This window comes from Podarcis raffonei, chromosome 12, assembly GCF_027172205.1.
Source record: "Podarcis raffonei isolate rPodRaf1 chromosome 12, rPodRaf1.pri, whole genome shotgun sequence".
Taxonomy (NCBI): Eukaryota; Metazoa; Chordata; class Lepidosauria; order Squamata; family Lacertidae; genus Podarcis; species Podarcis raffonei.
In genome coordinates, this window is record NC_070613.1 from 27295374 (window position 1) to 27311407 (window position 16034).

Genomic DNA, 16034 nt, shown 5'->3' on the forward strand with positions numbered 1-16034 from the left:
TGGCTGCATTTAGATATCTTCTCTGGGTTTGTGGACTCTGGTGTGGCTGCACGAGGCAGATAATAAGTTTTTGCTACCACCTTAGTTTAACTGTCATTGAACTCTTACAGTTTCCAAATTCCTTCTTGCGGCCATAGCAGAAGAGAACAGAGATGCACAAGCTTCTTAATATTTTTAATTTTAATTTGTCTAGTGTGTACTGTTCTTGCAGTAGTTACCATATAGGGGAATGATTTTTTTCGTCTCTGCAAAATCATGTTTTTGGTGAAGAGGCACAGTAACAAAGGGGAGAATTTATTTGGGGGCTTGAACTCACACCCCATCTCTGCATCGCACCGAGGGTCAAAACAGACTCCAGATTATTCATACAGCAGCTGCATGCTCCCCTTGACCCAGATCAGAACTGTGGTGAAGAAAAAGAGTTAAAGTCTCTTCCTTCCATGTGAGGGTACTGGGGGGGCGGGGCTATGACTGCTATTTACTTTATAAAAAGATACTAAAATATGGATTAGTAATTACATAAATAATGTCATGCCTGCTTTTGTCCCTGTTTGTAGCCTTGGGCAAATCACCTTTCTTCTCCTAACCCAGGTTTCTCCATGGCTAATACGTAGGGCTTCCAAGATGGAAGGGAAGATATGGCTGAGAATGGTTTAGGGTTAGGATGCAAAGGATTTGTAGTACCTTCTCCTTTAGGAGGCCCTAGCCATCACTGAATACATATACATACGCACATACATACATATTTACAGTTTTGAAATATAGCAGTCACAGCGAATCACTTTATACATTATTTCAGTTGCAATGTTCACTTAATGCAATGTTCACTGACTTTAGAAAAAGCAGGTATTTGCTAACAAACACCTATCATGCTGCTAACATATACTTATTTATCGTTATTTACAGCACAGGCTGATGTAAAATCTTAAGGGCACATTCATCTTAGTGTTCTTTTTAAAAAAAAACAAAAACAAAAACAAGCATTAGAGATCCTTCTCATTGGGCACAGATGGCAGCAATCCAATATTTTAGAATACAGTAATGGAATAGCCAACACTTAGACATTTCATTGTTGGATTTGTAACTTTTACAGTCTAAATTGTAATCAGCAGCTGTAAGCAATATATAATTTAAACAAGGCTAATATATATATATATATATATATATATATATAACATTAGAAATGTGCAAAGAAGCTTATTAAACTTGAGATGGCATTGTCATTAGAAGGGACAGGTCGATCCTTTCCCATGCTGTGGCATTTGTTGCTTCTTCTATTTCCAAAAACAGATTTCATCCCTATGCTTTCATTTTCTTTTCATGTGCCTCTAGGAGGGGGGAAAAAAATCAAACTCATATTGAGTCACAGTTCCTGGTTGAGAAGACTGTGTGTAGAGCTTTTAAACTTCATTCCATAAACAATACCAACAAATTCCAGAGGGGCAATGTGTTGCAGCAAAACAAACACCACAAAGTGATGTCTTAAGATATCACAGGATATCCTCATTGCAAACATTTCCTTAAGCATTGCAAACTGTTAAGTAGGGTGGGGTGTAGCGGACAGAATGTTGCACACTCAAGTCATGCATACGCAGAATATAAATGTGATAAAGTCCTCTGTGCTGTAAGCTTATAGCATGACATAGATGAAGTAATGTTTGAAAAGGTAAAAAACCAAACCCAAACCCAAAATATGTAAGAGAGAGCTCTCTGGAATGAAAATCACTGTCATCCAGATGTTTCTTCATATTTTCTGCTAAATTTTATTTACTGTAATTCTTAACAATTCCCAGAATGGAAACCATTTTAGTGAGTCTGTGTTAGTTGTGTCTGATGAAATGGATTATAGTCCATTAAAGCATATGCCATAATAAATTTGTTAGTCTTTAAGGCACCACAAGACTTTGTTATAATTCTGATGGTTTTAATTATTCTGATTTTTGTATTTCCCTTCTTGGAAATACCAAATGGCATTAAAACGCCAGGCTATATGTTTTTTAATAGATTGACTGACTGATATAAAATAAAATCCTGATTAACAGATTACCATTATTATAATATTGGAATTATTGTGAAAACAATAAATATTGGGGGGGATGGGACAAATTTTGTCCTTGTTCAGGGCACCATATTACTAAAGTCCACCCCTGCCAGGCAGTCTCATTGTGCAACCTGGTTGACAAATTAGGTTTGCGCAACTTACTCTTGACGTTCTTGATATTGTTCAGGAATGTGCCGAATAACTTCATAAACTGTTCCATTAAAATCCTGGCCTTGTGCAGTATCAGAGACAGAAACTGACCAACTTGACACCTGAAAGGAGGAAATAATGTTTTTCTCTGAGCAAGATAGGCAAAACTAACATGGAAGCCTAAAACAGAGCCAGTGAGATGTAGGCCTTATTTGCACAAGAGGGTCAACCAATCAATGGTTTATGGTCTCCTAGAGAGGAATTTGTACCCATTTTGTTCCTCCCCGGCCCTTATAGCACAGGACAGTGTGGTGCAGCAGCTGCTAAGCCAATGTTTTGCTTAATGCAGGCTTCCTCAACCTTGGCCCTCCAGATGTTTTTGGCCTACAACTCCCATGATCCCTAGCTAGCAGGACGAGTGGTCAGGGATGATGGGAATTGTAGTTTCAAAACATCTGGAGGGCCGAGGTTGAGGAAGCCTGGCTTAATGTGTTGCCTGGCTATAGATTGTAGTGAGGGAGGACAGGCCTTTTTTATTTATTTATTTATTCAAAAAATACATATCCCATTTTTTCACCATCTAGATCTCAAAGTGGCAAAAGGTGACAAAAATATACAACATGCCATGTTTAAGACATAAATTAAAAATCTCAGAAATTTAAGCATGAGAAAAGAAATGTTCAGAGAAGCATTTATAATGCAAATAGCATCCTGAAATATGATATTAACTAGGCATTTGAAACTCCACAGGGCCAATGCCTGTCTGACTTCTAGTTGGAGGGAGTTGGGTTCATAACACCAAAGGCACAGCTTCATGTTGACATGAATTGGCCTTTCAAAAACTGGCGAATCTGTTCCCGGATCTAGACTGGCCTCAGATCTAACATCCTTTTTAAGCAGGATGAATTCTGGTCTGTGCACATTTAGGGAACCTGCAGTTTCTCAGTGTGACTTGAAGTTCTTAAGATTGAGGAAGTAGAATGAAGAAGAAACAGCAAAGGAAACAGACAGGGTCCTGTGTGTGATGTGGGCATCCGTTCATTTATTTTTTGGGCAAGGTGAGTTTTCATCTATACACATTAAGGCACTCTGTAGCATTTGGCTATTTATTTCATTCATTGGTACCATCCCTTTCTTCCAAGTATCTTAAGGCAGCACATACGGTATTATTTCTTCCTCTGTTTTATCTTCGCAAAAAATGCACACCACCCTATTGTGAAACAGGCTAGGGTAAGAGAGGGAAACTGGCCCTACGGCAGCCAGTGAGCTTTATAGCTCTGTGGGGATTTGAACATGAATTTCTGGAGTCCTAGTCCCAAACTCCTACCACCATGTCAGACTGGCCTTATAGTGTAGCTTTTCAGTGCCACTAAAAGCTCAGAAGATTTGGGAAGTAGTTATCACACTCAGAATGAAGAAGTAACAATGAAAAACACAGACCGTAACAAAAGAGTCAGATTCAGAGTTGCTAAAATGAACCGCCTTCCTTCTTTATGAATATATCTATATTTCTGTTTTTGGAAGCCTTTAAATCAAGGGCTATTTCTGTTTTGTAATACTGCCGGCAAAATGGCTTTTCAGATATCCATGCTGCAGAGATATAAGCACTTACCCTTGAAATTCCTGCAGCGTCAGGAAAGGCAACAAATTCATATATTCCAAAATCATCCAGCGCGTTTTCATGCCCTAAAAGTGCCGATATTTAAATAAAGAGAAAGTAATTATTATGGACAATTGTGTTCCACCTCAGGTTCAGTATGAGAGTGTGTGATTTGCAGAAGTGGGGCACCATTTTGGCACCCTAGAGGACCACCCCATAGGCCAACTTTGGCAGGTGGTTGTAACCACTCACCTGTCGATAATCTGACATCGTAATAACTGGGAGCAGAATTAAACTTTCTCTTCCTCAGATAAAGAAGAGAAGGCTAAATTCTGCTCTCTGCAGGAGTTGACTATACCTACCAGTTCATCCTCCCCAAACAGGCAAAACACCTACACACACTCTTAACAAAACAACACCACCACAGATGCTAAAAATCAAGCAAGCCCTGCTCAAAGCAGGCAATCCTTGGCAGGCACCAAATGGGGTTTTTAAGGGCAACATGGTGCCCATGGGCTCCACATTGGGGATTCCAGATGAGTGTTTTCCTTTATGGCGAAAATAGGAGGTTCATGGTGCAATTTACAGTAGATGAGAAAGGCAGCAAGTAACCCCCAACTCCCAATTGTAGCGCTATCCCACTGCAGTTTGCTCCCCCTTCCTTCCAAGATACTGCTTTTAAGAAAAGACTTGGAAACCTAATCATTATCTAACTTGTCGTTTTGCTGTCCTCCTCTCTTTGATTCTTTTGAAAGCTTCTAAAGTGGTCTATTTCCATTTAACTCTTTATATCATATATTACCTGAAATAGTTTGTGCTTTTCTGTAATCTGCTTCAGGCCTGAAACATTAAACAGAAATACAATTATTTAAAATTCAGCGCAGAATTGTAGGCAGCAAAAAGATGCTGCGTCCCCCCCTTCTTTTAAAAGCTTCGTGTAGACAAATGATAATTAAGTTTTCTACCTGGTCTGCAGCTTCTGCTGTAGAACTGAAAAAGAGACAAAGAACAATCAACCCTTTTTGTTATGGTTTACAGAAGCTTTGAATTTATTCCGGCGTTAATTTAACATACCTTTATGAGGCTGGAATCTTTTCCATAATGCTAGAAGGAACATTGATACTATCAAAAATAAGGAAATTCCACATATTATTCCTAGTGGAGACAAATATTTTTCTCTTTGAGCCAGCTGCTCCAGTCCTGCATCAGAGAAGAACAGAAGTTGATATTTGATTTGCACTTATCATTCTGGCCATGCTTATAATGCAAAACATTGCACACAGCAGTGCTTTGGAGCTAGAGCATCAACACTGGTTCAAATAGTGCAAATATCCCCGGAATTGCTTCTTCCATTCTAGTGTCTGCATGCCACCAGTGGAAAATAATTCTTAAATACGATTTAACTGGCCCTGAAACTTATCGTTTCTTCTTCTGACTTTACTTGAGTTGCAGAGAAGAGCAGAAAATTACTTTAGTCCTTTATTTGGCCTGGTTTCTGTGTGGATCAAGTTCAAGAGTTTGTGGGTAATGTGATGACAGTAGGAACAAATGTGTTCTGTGAACATGTACAAGGGGCCATAATGTTTGCTGCCCATTGGGGTTGGCCAGTGTGGCATTTGTATGGAGCCCCCGGTTGTCTCACGGACTATTGACACCACTAATCCACTGCCACCAACCAGATCCTTCCTGGTAAATCACTTAGTCTCAGTCAGGTTCTTAAGTTAACAAAGAAGAGTGTAGTTTATTGCAAACACAAATAAACTTTAACTGCATTCAAAACGTTGTTACTCTTTACCTTCTTAGTCTTATTTTATCCTGTCTCTAACTCTTCTACCTCCCCTCACACAAGAACCAACTAACTGTCTCTCTACAGTGGTACCTCGGGTTAAGTACTTAATTCGTTCCGGAGGTCCATTCTTAACCTGAAACTCTTCTTAACCTGAAGCACCACTTTAGCTAATGGGGCCTCCAGCTGCTGCTGTCGTGCTGCCGGAGCACGATTTCTGTTCTCATCCTGAAGCAACGTTCTTAACCCGAGGTACTATTTCTGGGTTAGCGGAGTCTGTAACCTGAAGCGTATGTAACCTGAAGCGTATGTAACCCGAGGTACCACTGTATTTCCAACTGTCTGCCAACTGCTTTCCCAACCAACTAAAACCAACCAACCCAAACCTCGGGCTAAGCCCTTTTATAAACAGGTAGGCTCTGCCTCTGGCTTTTCTATTGGTCTACCTATTAACTCTTTCTCTCCCCCTGTACAGACATTTTTTTAAAAAATGGGCAAATGCCACATCCAGGCAGAAGGCAGAGAGGAGATGCCAATTGGAGGTGGAGCCAGAGCCAATGACAACTAATTCTAGTCCCCTGCCCCCCCTATCCCTGAGCAGTTCTACAATGGCAGCCCTGACATTAAGGAGGAGGAACCTGACAGGCAAGGTCACCCCCTAGCATGTAAAAAGGTAGGCAGGCTGGGAACTGGCTGAAGACAGAGAGGTGGGTGAGGCAGTGTCCCATTTGACCAAATTTGCTTAGCCTCCACTGGCGTGGAGCGAAGCTGTTCTGGGGAACACCAACAAACACCTTACACCAAGGACCACAGCTATTTTGAGATCAGTTTTGGTGAGAGTTGCATAGCCTTGACTTTCTTCATTCTACTCTTCGTTCGGCTGTTGCATTTGCACATTCAAAATGTGCAGCAGCAAATTTGCTGCCCACTTCCTGCTGCTCTCTCTCTCTCTCTCTCTCTCTGCTGTTTTCCCCGAAGCAAAGGATTTATGAGATATTTATTTAGCTTATTTGTGCATTTCGATTTTAAATGGTTGAAGTTTTTAAATTTTAGAGGCTTAATTTATGTTTTTGCATATTGCGCATTTTATTGTTGTCAGTTGCTTTGACACCTACATGGTGGAAAGTGGGGTTCAGATTTTTAAATAAGGAGTGCATTCATGGTGAAATATGAAGGGGGGGAGAGGCTAGACGTCACTGCAACCTGATTCTGTGCAGATAAATGTGCTTAGGCATATGCCTTAATTTGCATATAATCAGGCTGCCACTGTCAGTCAGCAGTAACGAGACCCAAACTGTGGAATCAAATGTAATGGATTGTTAGATGAAATATAATTTGTAGACAGTTTCCTTTTTGGCAGTGTCAATTCACAAGATGGATACTGGATTTGCTTTCGTTCTGGGTTAAGCCAGGAATGGAAATAGCTAGCCCTAGACTATTTTCTACAAACCTGTTATGCTCTGCTTTCATTATTTTAAAATATCTCTTCACCTTTCAATGTTGGAACTGTTCCTCATGGGTTGCACTTGCTGTGGCTGCATGCGGCCGCTAGAGGGCACTCACACCTCGTTCTCATTACTTCAGTTCTGGCTTCGCTTGTATGACAAGCGAAAATTCGTAGTAACATCTTAGAACTGCCCCAGACTGTCTTGTCGAGGGCACACCTCCCTCCTTCAAATCTCCAACCTCCTAACTTCTCTTGCTTTGGCACTAGGAGCAACCACCAGCCTAGGAGAAAGCCAGCCCAGATTATTTGTGATCTGGATCCACGTTTGCCAGCTGCCTTGCAGGCTGTTGCAGTGCGATGCACCCTTCAAAATGAATGCACCCGCGACAGCTTTGTGACGCTTACCTAACAATGCAGCTGATGTTGCTTCATTTGCTGCTTTTTATATCTAACAGCTGTTGGCACAGTTGGGGAGTGTCGTGGGTTACGCAGAGAAGATGGGTTTGTTTAAGAAAAAAAATGTGTGTTTCTTCAATCCAGCTATATATTTGAAGTTGTTAGATATTTCGGTTCATAGTTTAGCTAAACATTATACTTTCAGATAGGATTTCCTTTATGCTTCATTTATATTTTCACTGGAGCTGTTTAGCAGTTCAGACTTAAAAAGTATTATTTCTTTAGTTAGAAGGGTTGGGTAAGTAGGTTAACTGATTATATTCCTTCATGCAAGGAAATCTACTTACCAGGTAGGAGACCAAGTTAACTATATATTTATCGGCATCTTCCTAGAATTTCAGCCCACTTCTAATAGCGATTGCCATATTTCAGACATTTTCCCGATTTCCACCTGGACACTGCTGTTGACTGCAGTATTCCGGATATGTCTGGGAAAATCCGGACGTATGCCAACCCTAATTTCTTATCACGCTCACTTCACATGTATCTTCCTTAGGGACGGATGAATCTGCTCATTTCAGTTTCTAATTTGTCCAATCTTAAATTCCTAGTTTTCCACATTTCCACATCAGTTTCTGAATTTATTTCAAGAAGTCATCATGAAAATTGACCAGCATTTTAGTACGAATTTCTATTCATGTGCACAATTTTGCATGCAACCTTGCCTAATAAACACATTTTTCCAAAGCATATTTCCTCTTATATTTATATTTCTCCTAATATAATGCATTTTTGTATGCATTTTCAGCAATATATCCATTTTTATGCGCATTTTACCTCAATATATGCATTTTTGTTCACATGTACCCTTCCCCCCACCCCACAGAATTACAGCTCCCAGGAGACAGGTAAATAGCATTAAACCATGTTGACAACACCCACATCACCCACAATACATTTTGAGGCACAGAGATGAGACAAATGTTACTTCTGTGGACATAGGAATTTTCGAGTAAAAATTGAACTGTAACTCAGAGCACATGTTCAGCATCACATCTGATTCATTATCTCCCTTTAGCTTTTTTGATATATGGAATGATGCCACACCCTAAAGACTGTTGACTGGCGCATGGGGGAAATCAGGGAAGAACCCTGGCACATGACATTTTTAAAAATCTTTGCGAAATCAGTGTTTTTATTGTGTATGTGTGTGGGGGGGAGTAATGTGAAATGTATCATCAAGTTAAACATATACCAGACACACTAGATTAAGAATAAAGGGTGTGTCTTGGATGTAGGTTACTTCCACTTTTGCTTTGTTAAATATTGTTATTCCTACCAGCAATTCAACACTGACAGTTTTCAGACATTTACTGCTTATGTTTCTCTGCTTCTAGCCATATTTTTGTGTGAAGTGCTACATTTATATCCCGTATTTTCTCCAAGGAGCTGATCCCACCCCCGTATTATTCTTGCAATGGTCCTGTGGTGTAGGTTATGCTGAGAGTCATAGTCTGCTTGGAGGACCCAAGGGGAGGAGAGGTTGTGATGTCACAGATACTGACTAGTCAGCGCAGTGCCCTGTTGTTTTTGCTGCATAACCTCAGAACCAGTTTTCCCTGAGCTAGACTCTGGACAGGAATCAGTATGAATGTTAACAACATGAAGAATGCAGTTTTAGACTGCAGCATCTGCTCCCACCCCCTTTTCTTCTTTCTTTCTTTCTTTCTTTCTTTCTTTCTTTCTTTCTCTTTCTTTCTTTCTTTCTTTCTAAAAAAACCCTTTTATGTGTATCTGTACATACCCCAAATATATTATGTGCTATCTTATGATGTGCACAGCTTTTGTAACATGAGTCGGCCCTTTGCCGAGTGCCAGTTCATGTTATATTTGTCTCTCAGAGTGTCTGTTTTTAGTTAAATATATATAATCCCATATCTCACTATGAGCAAATGAGAGGGAGATAAGCTGTAGCCATGGCTTCGCAAAATTGCAAACGAATTTGAGCAACTACTCATAGTAACAGTACAATGATATGCCCTAGAATAAATAAAAGACTTCCATTTTTGGCACTGATAATAGGGTCGAGAAACTTTACAACAATCCGAGAGTAGCCAGCATCCAGATTGAGTGCGGCCATACTCCAGGAGAAGCTGTAGAAAATTAATGCGCAACTGCACATCTGACCCCCCCCCCAATTTTTCAGGGATAATGTGGAATGGAGGAACCCTCCTGTGGAGGGTCACATGAGCTCTAGATGTGAAGGCAGTGGTGGCATCCAGACAACCTGCTTATTGAGCATTCATCCTGATTCATTTGCCCAAAATTTGTGGGGAGGTTAGACGACATCAGGGACACGGGGACGCTGTGGGTTAAACCCACAGAGCCTAGGACTTGCCGATCAAAAGGTTGGCGGTTCGAATCCCCGTGATGGCGTGAGCTCCCATTGCTTGGTCCCTGCTCCTGCCAACCTAGCAGTTCGAAAGCACCTCAAAGTGCAAGTAGATAAATAGGCACTGCTCCGGCGGGAAGGTAAACGGCGTTTCCGTGTGCTGCTCTGGTTCGCCAGAAGCGGCTTAGTCATGCTGGCCACATGACCCGGAAGCTGTACGCCGGCTCCCTCGGCCAATAAAGCGAGATGAGCGCCGCAACCCCAGAGTCAGCCACGACTGGACCTAATGGTCAGGGGTCCCTTTACCTTTACCTAGACGACATCAGCTATTTATCGAGCGTTCATTCCAATTTGTTTACAGGGAGTTTATGCCATGTTGCTTCAAAGCAAGGGTCACCCCACACTTTCTAGTGCATTTCTCCATCACTTTCTTTATCACAATAAACAAAGTTCCTTTTTTTTGAGGGGGAGGGAAGTGGGTTTTGTTGCTCAAGAGCTACCAATCAACTTCATTTTAACCTGAATTTGCTGGTATGTGATTGAATCCCACCCCAAAATAGCAACAGTCTGGAAGTGTCCCCTTAGTTCATCTCCCTGCAGGAGAAATCTCAAGATCTCATGTTGTGTGGGTCACCTGGAAGAAGGCCCTTGCCCCTCTGGCCATTTTGCCACTCAAAATTCCTCCCACTGCTTTCACACACAGGGGAAATACATAGGGATATCCACATCTTCCCACTCTCCATAGATTTCCCTTCCATATGTAGAAGAGAAGAAAATCGGTGTGTGTGTGAATTTTGAGAGGAAAACAGCCCCAAAGGGAAAGTGTTAAGCAACATTCTCCCCTGCCTCCAGCCCACCCTTCCTCCATTGAAACTCACAGTTGCCAATGGCGGCATTAGGAAGGGGGAAGCCAGGAGGAAGACATACACAGTTAAACTTTCTGTCTACTTTGGGAGCTTTAGTTCAGAGAGAAGCATTGGGCTATTACTGGGAGAAAGTGGCCCTCACAGATAGTCAGTCGTCTTCTTCCACTCTTCTGGTGTAATGTGCAAAGTTAATACAGTGATCAACTGGCTCCTAGAGATCTGAATCCACCCACCACACCTTTCCTTGTTCAGTATTTTCTAAATGGAGCTTCGATTCCTTAGTTCAGGAAAGTTGCACTTGAGATCGGTCATAGGACTGACAGTTCTAAATACTTCTCTGAGCAGAAGCACAAGCCAACGTGGTACGGGGTGTATATTCCTACGTGCTTCCTATATTTATTACTAATTTATTTTAGTCGTTTGAGGCCTCATTTTGCAAGATAAGGAATCATAAACTGTTGCCTCCTTTTACAAGTCTGCTAATATTGACATCATAGAAACCAATAACATCATTAGTCACAAACTGTAAAACTCTGAAGGTCACGAGTTAGACGTTACAGAACTAACCTGTGTCCGTCTCATTGTTAATTGTGATTTATATCCTTAGACAAAATATGCTTATTAATTTCATTCTGAAATTATGTACCTTCATTCTGAAGGTACATAAACTGGTCGAGGGGATGTGGATGCCACTTGCTGTAACTGCTCCATAGAGTCCAGAGCTGTAGAAGCGACTGTGCTATATTTGACAACAACTATCTGCCATGTGCATTCCTTTGGCTGGGAAGCATCCTTGACATCAAAGCATCCTTTGGTGACCGCTTTGAAGTTCCTGCTTGGCTCGCCATCCCCTCTACTCCTATGGCCCTGGTGGGGTGGGGTGCATCTGAGAGCTGCCGGTGTAGGAACCTCTAGTCCCAAGGCAGGAAAGTCTAGATATGATTGCTCCTCAGGACCATTAGCAGCAGGGAGATTCTCCAAATCTCCTTGCTTCTCATCTGAGGAGACCTTAGATTTGAGGTCTGGGGCAGAACTGAACCCTGACACCTACTTTGTGTTATAAGGTGGGGAACATTTGGCCCTCCCTATGTTGCTGAGCTACAGATCCCTCCTCTCTGGTATGTATGGCTAAGTATGGTCTCCTCAGATGAAGTCCAAGGGGAGATGGATACTCCAGCAGATCTCCATGGTGATCCAGTGATCCTAAGGAGCCATCAGGCCTGGGCATGCCTGCCTCAATTTAAAAACCATTTTAGAAAGATCCTTGGCCCCACCCCCTGATTTGTTCCAGGGCTGGATCTGGTTTGGTCAGGCACAGGGTGAATAATCCTGATCTGGGGGCTACATATTGGGGCCACAGACAGATCAGGGGGTCCCTGCAAAATCCCAGTGAAATCCTCTCTAACCCGTGCTGTTAGATCTCTCTAACACAAACTAGATTGGCTATCTTGCCAGAAGTTCCAGCTGGTTTCTTCTTTATTTTCATAGCACTTATAAGCAACAAATATTGGTTTGATGTGAAGCAAACCCAATGATATGTAATTGTATATATGAGCCAAGTTTTCAAATAGTATGAGTTAACTAAGATATGATTGGCAATATATTCTTAAAAGTGTAAACAGAAAGTGTACAGATCGGCATTTTGCAGGTTTTGCTAGCTTTTCAGATCTTACCATAAACTGTAATATTGGTGCTTTTATTATCCTGTTCAATTGAGTCCTATTTTACTTTCATGAATAGGAAATATGTAATTTTACGCAACGCAAAACCTTTGATTATGTTTTTCTTTCCAGGCGTCATTTAAAAAACCCTGAATAGGTTTCACTGTAAAATTGTAACCTATTTTCCTTTCAGTGTGTTTGAAAACACAGAACTTTCATCTGTGATTATATTAAATCCCTTTGTACAATAGGCAGCTGCTGACCGTATTTATCTTAAGCATAAAGGCTCAGGTCTTTGTGTTCTCAAAGCCAAACAAGCTTGTGAAATGTCCTGTAAGGCAACATCTGAATAACTTGAGTTTACATTAATGTAATGGCTATGTGAAAAAGATATATACTTAATAACAGGGCAGCATGTGAGAGTTATCCTCATTCTAACAAATATTTTTCTATATAAAAAATGGGGGGCAGGGAAGGAGATGGAACTTGTGCAATTTTACACAATGCATTTTAAACATTTATTAACTAATTAATAAAGAAAAAATATTTCTGTAACTATACAGATCAGCTATAATCTGATAGGAAAAAAATCACCTTAGCAGTTTTCTTGTTTAAAGCACCATATGGGTCAACTTTGGAGTAATCCCCTTGGGGTCAATGGGACTCCCTCCCTCCCAGGTAAGCGTGCATAGTATTGTATCCTTGTTGATTCTTATTTATTTATCCTGCTTATATCCCAATAGAAAAGCAGCTTACGTGGATCTCATTTGGTCTCTCTCTGAGATACTAGTAAGTTCCACATCCTCCAAGCATCAGTAAGGTTCATTGAGTGCTGCAAGTGCAAGAATGGGGAACTTCCAGCTCTCCATACATTGTTGGACTACAGGTCCCATCAGCCTTAGCTAGCATGGCCTTTGAACAGGGATCCTGGGAGCTGGAGTCCAACAACTCCTGGAGAGCCACAAATCCCCCACCCCTATCCTAGACCATTCACTATGGCAAATAGTATGAAAGAAGAAGAGGTTGCTTGATTTATCAATGCTGCCTATATTTAGGCTTCTGGAGTATGAATGGGAAACTCTTAAGTCTCCTCGTGATCTGCATAGGCGTATACTAATAACTGCATTAAGCTACTGTGATGTTCAAGGGCTGGAATGTAGTTACACTGCAGCAGTCACGGGCAGGTAGAACAACAGCAATGTTGGCTCTACTGTTTCCTCGTCAACTTTGGCTCAAGTGTTTCATTCACAGCTGAATTACCTAACATACTATTTACCTCTACGCCAGGAACAGAACGTGTATTAAAGGCCAACAATTCTAGTTTGGATAAGGAGTGGAGAAAAGAGCAAAATTTCAGAGAGCACCCTTGATTTCTTCCTATATAGGTTCCCTTTCATGTTATTCTTCAGTAAGTAAATATAGTTATATTGATTGATCCGACTACATAAATTAGTCACTGCATCAGTGTTGTTTTGTGTGCTAAAGTTGCCGAACCTTTCATAAAGGGCACCTCTATGCTATAAACTTTGGTCTCATTTGTACCTATTGAATTACAATGCTCTCCTCTGCGGAAACCATAAAATTTCACTTCCTAGGACCCCTTTGGTGATAGGGAACAAGTTTGGTGAGGCTTTCCCTTCTGTCTCTAAGATATTGGCTGGCTGAGTTTTCTGACAGTGGCTTGGAAGTTTTGTACAAACCTTGTAGGTTGACATGTGAGCATTCATTCTTACCTTTTGGCATCATAATCACAAATATGTGGGTTTCTTTCCACTTCCCAGTCTTGTTGTTGAGAGCTCTGCACCTGTATTCTTCTGTTTTCTGCGTCACCTTCTCAGATACAACTTCCAGGGACCTTCCGTACTTAATGAGGCGCGTGGAGTTGTCAGCCCTCTGGGTCCATGAATAAAAAATATTTGGTGGATTGGAATCTGCTGAGCAGTAAAGCTGGACTGCTTCCCCTTTGTTAAACGTAAAATAATCCCCTAACTTCTGGCCATTGTCAGAATTTATGGTAAGTCCATAGGGCCCATCTGTGTGGATATAACAATTAAAGAGAGAGAATATAAACTCAACAGAGAAACATGACAAATGACTGTTATGTCAGATCTTCCAACTGCAATATTTCTCTTTCACATGCTGTTATTTCTAGCTGTATCTTAAATCCATATAAAGATGATCTTTGGATTCATTGCATTTTAAATTTCTTTCCATTCTGAGTCCTCTTTTGCATGAACTGCTAAACTGTGATTTAGTTTTATGAGGATGAGCCACAGTGAGAACTGGCTTTCAACCACCCCTTCTCTCCTCTGTGGAGGCTGTGAGAAAGAGAGCAGACATTTCTGATTAACCATAGTTTAGCTTTACCGCCTAACTCTAAACTGTTAAACTGTGGTTTGTTGAAACAATACAGCTTCTTAAGCCATAAATTGAAACTGTCCTGTTTCAAGTTAAGATGGAAAATGTGCCTCCCCACAAATGTAGCTATTAACAGGAAAAAAGACCTACGAAAAGCTACTTCTATTGACGTAAAGGTAAAGGTACCCCTGCCCGTACGGGCCAGTCGTGTCCGACTCTAGGGTTGTGCGCCCATCTCACTTAAGAGGCCGGGGGCCAGCGCTGTCCGCAGACACTTCCGGGTCACGTGGCCAGCATGACAAGCTGCATCTGGCGAGCCAGCGCAGCACACGGAAACGCCGTTTACCTTCCCGCTAGTAAGCGGTCCCTATTTATCTACTTGCACCCGGGGGGGCTTTCGAACTGCTAGGTTGGCAGGCGCTGGGACCGAGCAATGGAAGCACACCCCGCCGCGGAGATTCGAACCGCCGACCTGACGATCGGCAAGTCCTAGGCGCTGAGGTTTTACCCACAGCGCCACCCGCGTCCCTTCTGTTGACATACTTAATGTCATATCTAGGTTGAACCTCATTCCACCCAGACAATAACATAGCTCTCATAAGGGGTTGCTTGCAAGCCAAATCCAAAAAACGAGGGCATTGGTTTTTTCCTCTAAAAAGTATTAACTTATCATAAGCATATGTACAAATCAGGACTACTGTCACATTCAAATTGCAAAACTCTTTCTTTCAATCATCCTGACTGCTCTGGTTTCAGCCCCCAGGGTGCCAGGGAGATGTGACCTGAATTCCATCTACCAAAGACAACTTCGCTGCCCATTAAACAAGCATCTTTCGCTACAACACTATAGCAAAGCTGGGATAAATGGCCATTTCTTCATTTTACACAACAGAACAGTGGCTCTAAAACCACGAAAACTTGTATGAACCTTGCACAGGGTGAAACACAAGGGTGAAACTCCTCTATTTACATATCAAGGTAAATTACATAAGATGTCTATTTACAGGGGGAGGAGAGAGATAAATTAGTTCTGGAATAACTCTAGGGTAAATAGAGTTTATGGTGCTTGCATCTGGGTTTTTATTTACTGAACAATTGCGCTGTAGACCCAGGAGGTGCACCCTAGCCAATCAACCAAGGATTCCTTACTTCTTCATATGACTCTCTCTTCCAGAGGCACCAGCTTGTGAGGGCGATTGTGGAGGGTGGGGAAACGTTGTGTGTGTGATGTCAGGACATTGGGAGGAGCTGGGGTTGGAGCCAAATGCAGCAGTTGCACAGTTTCAATGGCTGCTCCTCTGCCTCCTCTTGGTGCCGACACCAGTGGGAGGTTGCTT

General features: G+C 41.7%; 1 protein-coding gene across 2 annotated transcripts in view; it reads right to left on the minus strand.

The window, feature by feature from the left end:
• Positions 1–959: 959 nt before the first annotated feature.
• The window catches only part of HEPACAM2 (HEPACAM family member 2), a 31183-nt gene continuing 16108 nt past the window's right edge, over positions 960–16034 (minus strand). The window contains exons 4-10 of one of the 2 annotated variants that reach the window (XM_053410388.1): positions 14073–14372; positions 4866–4991; positions 4757–4781; positions 4594–4631; positions 3804–3877; positions 2204–2313; positions 960–1328 (exon numbers count right to left, since the gene is read on the minus strand). In XM_053410388.1, the coding sequence (XP_053266363.1) occupies positions 1319–1328; positions 2204–2313; positions 3804–3877; positions 4594–4631; positions 4757–4781; positions 4866–4991; positions 14073–14372 (683 nt within the window). In that variant the 3' untranslated portion in view covers positions 960–1318. Of the gene's footprint in view, positions 1329–2199; positions 2314–3803; positions 3878–4593; positions 4632–4756; positions 4782–4865; positions 4992–14072; positions 14373–16034 lie in introns of those variants that run through there. The other variant, XM_053410389.1, reaches the window with a different exon arrangement.